Source organism: Hyperoodon ampullatus, assembly GCF_949752795.1.
Source record: "Hyperoodon ampullatus genome assembly, chromosome: 10".
NCBI lineage: Eukaryota > Metazoa > Chordata > Mammalia > Artiodactyla > Ziphiidae > Hyperoodon > Hyperoodon ampullatus.
Genome location: NC_136923.1, coordinates 33,172,292 through 33,181,661, shown reverse-complemented (window position 1 = coordinate 33,181,661; position 9,370 = coordinate 33,172,292). Strand labels below are relative to the sequence as shown.

The following is a 9,370-nucleotide window of genomic DNA, read 5'->3' as shown; positions in this document are numbered from 1 at the left end:
TAGATACATGTATAACCAAGTCACTTTGCTGTACACTGGAAACTAATACAACATTGTTAATCAACTATAGTCCAACATAAAATTAGAAATTAAAAAAAAAGTGAATAGAGAATCCTTGAAAAAACAGATCTTAGAAATATGAGTTCTGCAAGAGCTTTGATAGATCAAATTGTAGCATTTATATCAACCCATACCCTATCTTAATGTGTGTATTTGGGTACAAGCAAAAATTTCGGTAAGAACCTCTCAGTAAGATCACTGAAATTTGATGTTTGTAGGGCAAATACTATATACAAAGAAGACGACATTTTAATGTAATTTATTTGAAATGCTTCCAGAGAAGTTTAAGGCCATTATACAAAAACATTCATTTCATGAAAACATTCATTGACTTTCTTCCCATAGGCCAGCCCTTGACAGACCTCTTTTCTCAACACGCTGGCCAAAGCGGCCGATGGCTCCTGCAAAGAATGATTCATTCTTTTCCCCACCATCAAACAACTTTTCTCGGCTTTTCTCTGCTTCTGTCTGCAGCAGATTCATTCAGTCGCTAAATCAATAACAACTTGAGTTGTTTTAAATAAACTTGTAATAGAAAAAAAGATTCACTGTGTTTGAAATCTATAAATACAGAAATATGTTTTATAGGGTAAAATGGACCACAACATTTTTTTTGAAAAATAAGTACTATAGCTTGTTTTCATATTGATAAATCTTGTCACACAGCTTCTTTGAATGCACATGATAGACGTAGATAATGACAACATAGTATTTACTGCTTTCCTTTGTGTAAACTTGAAAGACACAGATTTTAAAAAAAAACTTTTTTTGGCAATAATTTAGAATCATTACTACTAGTGCTGGTGTGGGTACAATTTTGCACAAGTCATCTTTAATATTTACACTCGCAGGGAGATTTTCTGTGTGTTAACTTTTTTTAAAGGTCTGTGACTCACCCTGAATTGTAAATCAAGTCTGGCAAAGAGGTTTATTAGTTTGGATAACTGATCCTAATTAATGATAGAGTTAATTAAGTCGGCCTCTGGAGAATGTAATTATGATTCTGATCCAGCACAGAGCCAGAGATGGCAAATGATGACCCAAAAGTGGGGCAGGGAAACCCAACGCTCTGGCCTTTCCCAGAAGGACACTGGACCTTACTTTTCTCTTTTAATGCTTCCCACATAAGGTCACAATGAAGCACTTCTTCCAAATTCTTCTTCTCACATGTTTCCGTAAACAGAGTCACTGACTGAGCTGCAGTCCCTTTTCCTCATCTCTTCATTCATGCTCTAAAACAAGAGTAGGCCTAAGCAGATGAAACAAAGCGAAGATGGGTCTTTTTGCTATCCTGCCAGGTTTTCCCAGGCCCTTTGAGCTCTATTATGGTATTTTAGGCTAGAAATGGCTCTTTAAGGCCAGCCACCATCTATGGCAGAGACCTCCTGATGTAATGCACATTTCAGTTCAAGATTCAGAGCTGACAGCGGTTTCTGTGTTGATCCTTTTAAGGTCAGACTCTTATTTCATGTCCTAATAGATTATTGCATCAAATTTGTACTGGATGAAATTGCAAGGTCAAGACAGTGCTTCTTCCTTTGCAAAATTAAACCTTCAGAATCCCCAGGGATGTTTTCATGCTTTTTGGTTGGATGACATTGAACCAATTTAACTCGAAACATTGATCTTTCCCGTTTCTCCTTCAAATGCCATCACGAGACACAAGTAACTTCCTCATGCCGTTTTCAAGGCCCTTTAAATTTCATGCCTTCAGCTACCCTGTCAAAGAGCTAGAAAAGCACTATAGAAACATGGAAGGACCCTTTAATCTACATGAAACAGTAGTTTAGAGATTGTTTTCTTTCTGTTTTTTAAAATCCAGCAGCACAAGTGAAAGTAACTTGTTCAAGTACTTCTCCATCCATCCAGACACTTGTGAAATACAATACAGGGTAACAGTTGCCACAGATTCCAGCTGACACAGACTGGCAGTTACAGTACTAGGGACAAAAAAGTACAGATAGGACTGGGTCAACACAATCACAAAAGTATTAAAAAGTGCTTCTCCAAACCGTTCCATGTGTGGAATGCAAATACTGTACAGGTAAGACACAGGGCTACTTCCAGGAAGTACACGCTTCTGTCAGACGTTGCTTTCAACATGCCTGCTATTCCCACAGGAAGAGCCTGTCTGTTCCATGCGTTCACAGTCGAGGCTGACCTCACTTGTGTCCATGCTACAATCCGATTCACTGTCTGATTGGTCCATCTGCTCAAGTTTTGTTTCTCCCTGTGGCTCCCTGCTCCCGGTGGTGGAATCTAGGAATGGTCCCTCGGAGTCAAGGACCCCGGCCTGCCCCGCAGCACACAGAATTGTTTCTTTGGCTTGACGAATACAGTTGAGCCACTGCTGTTTGTTGAAGGTGTCATTGGCTTGTAATGAGTGGGTCTGACTTTGGGATCCATTTTTGAAACTTACTCTGAAGAAGTTTTTAACTAGAAATGAAAAACACATGAAAAAAAAGGTCAATGGACAGGTATTTCCTCAGGCCAAAGATAACATATGTGATGACACTAACCCCCAGTACCCACAGCAGAGATCACTAATTGATTACTAAATGTGCCCTACTGATCCAGGACATGGCTCAGCTCCACCCTGTGGCCTCCATCAATCAACAGGTGTTGACACAGGTCTGGCACTCAGTTGCTCTCGGAAGCTAGCAAATCAGTACGGAACAACTATGCCTTGTGTTTCAGGGGACCCCAGAGTACTGGGTACCAAACCTGGCTGCATATCAAAATCCCCCAAGAGCATGTTAAAAATACAGATCCCAGGGTCTTACCCCTAGAGATTCAGATTCAGTGGGTCTGGGAATCTGTAATTTCAACAACTGCCCCAAGCTAGAGCTTTTTCAAGTTTAAGAAGCTCTTTGTAACATCAAACAGACCCAAGACCCTCCACATGATAGTACTTGTATATTTAGTATCTGACGATTGAGAAGATACGTAAAGACTCTTATAAGTTTGGTTTCATTTTAAAATGAAATGACATTTTAATAATAACTGCAACAGGAGCTCTGTGCATTTTTAAAAATTTTTTATTCTTTTGGCTGTGCCACGTGGCTTATGGGATCTTAATTCCCTGACCAGATATTGAACCCAGGCCCTCGGCAGTGAAAGTGTGGAGTTCTAACTACTGGACCGCCAGGGAATTCCTGTAGCTATGTGCATTTAAAAAATGGTAGTGCACGATATGGAAGACATTTGATTTAGTTTAAAAACAACATTAACTGTCATTTAATGGGCCCCGTGTGCCACATGCATGTGGTTCACAGAAGTGTCTGCGCTTAGTCAGTTCCCGTGCACGATCCCTGTAGCCAACAGACTGGCTTCAGATAAATTCAGGCTCCAGTCTTTGCTGTGGTGCAAATGCCTTAACTCCCCTACGTCTCAGTTTCTTTATTTGTAAAATGGGGAAAACAAAGAGAATCTACCTTAGATGGTTATTATCAGGGATAAATATAATAATACATGTAAGTGCTTATACAATGCCTGGCACATAGTCAGTACTTGAGAAATATAAGTACTACTACTGCTACTGGTACTACCACTAGGGCGGAGGGACTGGTGAGTAGGTAAGAGGCAGTATACATGAATTACTTTGACAATATGATGCCAGTGTTAACCTAAGAGGCTCAAATGTTACTTGCTCAAAGAAGACCTCCCTGACCATTTCATCTTAAACATACCTCCTATTGCCATCCCTCTCTATTCCCTTACTGGGTTTTAGTTTTCTTAAGGTACCTGGATTATTTATTTGTTTCTCAAATAACCTCTACCTCCTCCATCACAAAGTAAGTTCCACAGGGCTTCCAAGGAATTGAATTGTTTGGTTCCCTAGTGTATATCAGTGCCTGGCACAGTGCTTGACACATAGAAGACACTAGATAGACGCTGCTATCTAAGCTTCTTTTGGTTAATTCCTTTGTTTATTAAGTCTCAAGTTAGAGAAGCCCATTAGAGTAATTACAGATAAACCCTCAGCCTGGTTGATCATAGTTATGTCTCTTTAGAGACAAGTCTGCCAGCTTAACTACAAAAACCCACTGTTACACAACTGTAATCACATAGGGACCGTCTGGTCTTAAGAATGCTTTTATCCAGTGGAAGGAGTCAGAGTAAGGGAGCTTAAGGGGCACCAGTTATACGCAGACAGGTCAACTTGTAGTGCCTTACTTAATCCTTATAACAATCCTATGAAGTAGGTATGCATGCATCCCCACTTTGCAGATGGGAAACTAAGGCTCACAGAGGTTGAGTAAGGTTACACAACCAGTAAGTGATGGACGAAAACTGGAATGCAGTTTGACTTCAAGGCCATAGCTCTTCTCTTTTCACCAGGCAGCCATTCCCTCCAAACCACCTCGACCAAACACGTTCAACAGGTCAGAATGGACAGCCATCCATACTTCTCTCATTGTTGCTGAACGCCCCACGCAGGGAGCCGCCCAGCCTCACTTCTCCGTCCTGCAGGTCTTCCAGCAGGAGGTCCTTCACGGGGATGGGCTGCCGGTACAACTGGTAGCAGAGCTGCTCGTTGTGGGTGACAGCCCGAGTGATCACAAGTACTTCTTGGAACAGGAAAACGTGTAGTTTCTGGAAGAAAAGAATCCACAGGATTCCCCTAAGCAATAATCTAATGAGTAGTTGATAAGTAGACCTCTGTGGATAAGAGGTCCCTAGGTACCAGGTTCACACTGGCCTATGAACTTCTAGGCTCAAATCTACCTCTGGGAGAACAGCAGTTGCGGGTTGGACACATTTCCAGATGCATCCATTGCCTTTCCTATGGGAGCGCCTCCCTAGGGCCCCACTGAAGAAGGCCTTTCTGCCTACAGACACCTGCAGCCAGGCCTGCCAGCTGCAGTGGCGTTCTTCACACTGCAATTCACAACCTGTGCGCACACACACAGCCTTATAGGAACATTAAAAAAAAAAAAAAAAGGAGAGAGAGAAACCCCATAGAATGAAGAGGGTAATGAAGGAAAAAAAGTTAGTGCTCTTGGGGCTTTGGTTTATTGTATCCAATACAATTCTAAGAGATCACAATGAATAACAGTCCATAAAGGATGAGACTGACATATCAGAGCCTAATATTAACGTTTGCTTCTCAAACCCATAAAACACTTGTTCCTTCAACCACTGAGCTGATTATCAGCTTCATCCAGGCATCCCAGCTCAGAACACTGCCCATTCCCAAGGAAACCAGAACATGCTGCTGTAGCCACAAAGAAAGACAATCAAACAAGTTGTCCTTCTCGGTTAAGTTCATAAGAACCTCGGTTCTCTGAAGAGGTTGTGCTTAAAAGGCTGATGATTGATGTGTGTGTTGTTGGCAAAAAAAGAATCTCAAAAATAAAGGCTTGTCTCAAACCACATTATAAAAGCAATTTTGCTGAGTGGAGCTGGGGTAACTTGGCTCCATTCAATTCTAAGTGCCAGACTCTTCCCGCAGCTTGGAAATGCTTAGGAGGTGAAGAGAGACGATCCATGACTTTGCAGCTAGATTCTGGTTTTCCAGTGGCAATATTTGGGAATATCAGCCTTAGGGTCTCAAAGAGGAGACCAGAAGAGTAGGGCTGAAAATTCACATTAGAATCTTGATTTGGGGTTGGGGGAGCATATTCAGCATTATCAGATAGTTTTAGATTTGGAAGAAAAGATACTTGCGGGTCATCTACCCGCACCCTGCCACAGATGGATGGATGGACAGACAGACAGACACATATACACACACACACACACACACACCAAAAACTGCAGAAACTGAAGCTCAACTAAATGTTGGCTTGTGGACATACAAATGATGACGGTTCTGTGTTGGTGTGTGTTTGCGGTGGGGGCAGGTTTGAAGACCGAAAAACAGAGTAAAGCACAAAATAACCAAGTTAAGGGCTGTTTTTTGGTGTGGGTGGTGGGGATGGAGGAAGAGAATATTAAGACTTTTCTTTTGGGGATTAGGGAGGGGAGGGGTTAGTCACTGTTTTACATACTAAAAATAATCAGAGATTTTTACACTGTTTCTACTTCTACCACTCTTTCTCTTTGTTTTTTTGGCTGGAAATAAGGATTTATTAAGAACATCAAGCTCCAGGGCATTCTTATTTTTTTACCATATACCTTTAAAAATATTTTTTATCCCCACAAAAATCCTTATCATTTAAAGCCAGATATTCAAATTATATGGCTACATTTTTAGCTAATCAACTCTTCAGTGCTGATCCTGGAAAACAACCTTCAATGGATCTTTGAATAACGGAGATTCAGCCCCTGATACGAGTAGTGTAGGTAGTCACACCTTTAACGTTCAAGCCATAAGTTGTGACGTTTGAAAGAGGTGAGGTCTACTGTCCTGCATTATCAGAATCTGTCGTATTTTCAGTGCTACTGGGTTGCACGTTATCTGCGAGGTTGTGTGCATGCTCAAGAAATAAATCAGTACACTTAATTCCTTAGTCAGCAATTTAATTTTTGTTTCCAACAGTTCATTCTCTTCCTTGAGCTGATTCACTCTCTGTAGCGTATCCTGTGCATTCTGCTTGCTTTTCAACTGGTTCTTTTTCACTGCCATGTTGTTCCTCTCTCTGCGCTGACGATACTCGTCACTGCTGCGATCCATGGGCACAAACTCTTTTTGCTCTGCTTGCTTGGAGGCACAGCTTTGCCTCTGCCCCCAGGGTTGGTGGGCACCAGCTGAGGAACCTGCTGTAAGCCGCTGGCATGAGCCTGAGTATGGATGACACTTATTCCGTTCACGCCCGAGTACTGTTCTGCTGTGATACCTTGCTCATTTGGGCACGCTCCCTTGTCAACATAGAACAAGTAGAAATGAGGACAAGGTGATCAATGGTTTGATCTGCCAAGAAATCTTCACATGTACCTGCGCCTCCAGCCTGGCCCTCCCCAAGCGGCCTCCACTCCCAGCGGCCCTGCACGGCGCGGCCTGACTCGACCCAGGCCTCGCGGTCCGCCAGTCCTACTTCTACCATTCTTCTAGACAAGGTAGGCACTTTGAACTCAGATTGTCTGGGCAACTTTAAAAAATATCCCTTCTTTGTGAATGTTCACTGAGAATTCCTCTTCTTAGTCGCAGCTCCTTCCTGCCCTCAAACTGTTGAGATTTTTTCCCTGACTCAGGACTTTATTCATAATGACTTTTACAATTCTACTGGGAACAAACAAACAAAAACAAATCCCCTCACCCCAACTAAACTCTTTGTTCTCAAAAATCTATCTGCTTTAAACATGAACTAGATAGAGTTCATCCTTAATGCCCTGGGCACATCCAGCAAGGGGGTCTCAGTCCCTGACTGATGGACAGAAAGAGAACAGGCCCTCATTCTGTGGGGTGATACATCTTCCTATTTCCCACAGGGCTTCTGAGAAAGAATGTTCAAGGAGCCAGAGCATCAGCCATTAGAAGTCTACCAGTGCTTTTCAGATATCAGCCAAAAGCAGAATGCAGCTGTCTGGCAATCAGTAACTCCCTAGTCAAACAGAAACACTTCTTCAAGCAGCGGCCTGTGAGAGGTCTCATAACCTTTGTTGCAACATCAGCTGGTTAGATCTACAGCAGCACTGATAATGGGTGCTGTGACATGTCTCAGTGATTTCAAGTAACATTTCCAAGCCTGCCCATAAATGTCACTTTACAGTCCAGGTCAGAAGGGTGTCCCCTGAATCATCAAACCTTTATTAAGAGTTTTCAATCTAGTTTTGGCTTTCATTCTATGGGTTGGCTAGATACTGAAGATGAAACACAAAAGAAGTGGAGACTGTCTTTCTCAATGCTGAAATTTAAATATATATTATATAAAATAAAGTTTATATATTACATAAAATACATGTTATATATAATATATAAAAATTATATATATATTATATATTAGCATTAATTTCTACTGCTATATATAAAAATAGCCTGGTGAGTTGAATTTTTTTTAAAATAAATTTATTTATTATTTTTTATTTTAGGGTGCATTTGGTCTTCGTAGCTGTGTGCGGGCTTTCTCTAGCTGCGGGGAGCAGGGGCTACTCTTCGTTGTGGTGCGCGGGCTTCTCATTGCGGTGGCTTCTCTTATTGCAGAGCACGGGCTCTAGGCACATGGGCTTCAGTAGTTGTGGCACGTAGGCTCAGTAGTTGTGGTTCGCGGGCTCTAGAGCACAGGCTCAGTAGTTGTGGTGCATGGGCTTAGTTGCTCCACGGCATGTGGGATCTTCCCGGACCAGGGCACCAACCCGTATCCCCTGCATTGGCAAGTGGATTCTTAACCACTGTGCCACCAGGGAAGTCCCTGAGTTGAATGAATTTTGAACTCTCATGTAATTCAAATCCATTTTTCCTTCATGTAAGCATTTATTCACTCACTCATTCACTCACGCATTCACCTAACATTATTGAGTGCCTTAGTATGTGCCAGGTCCCAAGACAGGCGCTAGGGATTGACAAGGCACAGTCTTCACCCTAAAAGAGCATGGTAAAATGGAAGATATTGACAGATAGATGGAGAATTACAATCTACTGTAGTAAGCCCTCCAGGGGAGATTTGTACAAGTTGCTATGATAGGAGAAGAGAAACAATTTCAATACCTGCTGAGGAATAAAAGCCAGGAAACGGAATATCTACAGGTCAGAGCTAGATGTACAGCTGATGGGAGGGTCGATTATTATTAAAAAACCCAAAAAACTGGTCTCAAAATGTCAGTCTGTGGATAGGTACAAATTCATGAGAAAGAATGATTTCTCATAAAGCTAAATGAATTCAATTAAAGAACTATCTGTTTTTCTGAGATCATATATTTTTAACATCCTGTTAAAATCACCCATTACTTTCTGATATCAAAGTGGGAGGAGATGGTAACTGTTTTGTATTATTTATTTATTTATTTAATTTATTATTTTTTTTGCGGTACATGGGCCTCTCACTGTTGTGGCCTCTCCCGTAGTGGAGCACAGGCTCCGGACGCGCAGGCTCAGCAGCCATGGCTCACGGGCCTGGCCGCTCCACGGCACGTGGGATCTTCCCAGACCGGGGCACGAACCCGTGTCCCCTGCATCGGCAGGCGGACTCTCAACCACTGCGCCACCAGGGAAGCCCTGTTTTGTATTTTTTAAATTTATTTATTAAATTTATTTATTTTTGGCTGTGTTGGGTCTTTGTCGCTGCGCGCAGGCTCTTCTCTAGTTGCGGCGAGCAGGGGCTGCTCTTTGTTGTGGTGCGCAGGCTTCTCATTGCGGTGGCTTCTCTTGTGGAGCACGGGCTCCAGGCACGCGGGCTTCAGTAGTTGTGGTACGCGGGCTCTAGAGCAC

At 42.4% G+C, this 9,370-nt stretch overlaps 1 protein-coding gene and 1 pseudogene across 5 annotated transcripts in view; both read right to left on the bottom strand.

The window, feature by feature from the left end:
- Positions 1–2,143: 2,143 nt before the first annotated feature.
- Positions 2,144–9,370, bottom strand: part of ARHGEF3 (Rho guanine nucleotide exchange factor 3) — a gene marked incomplete at both ends in the record, with an annotated part of 279,852 nt that continues 272,625 nt past the window's right edge. For all 4 annotated transcript variants that reach the window (XM_079713688.1, XM_079713691.1, XM_079713690.1 and 1 more), the window contains 2 exons: positions 2,144–2,496; positions 4,470–4,656. In XM_079713688.1, coding sequence (XP_079569814.1) covers positions 2,144–2,496; positions 4,470–4,656 — 540 coding nt within the window. The remainder of the gene's footprint in view (positions 2,497–4,469; positions 4,657–9,370) is intronic.
- On the bottom strand, positions 6,405–6,851 carry LOC307058644 (CCAAT/enhancer-binding protein gamma-like; annotated as a pseudogene). Its single transcript has one exon. The product of its transcript is annotated as a CCAAT/enhancer-binding protein gamma-like (transcript).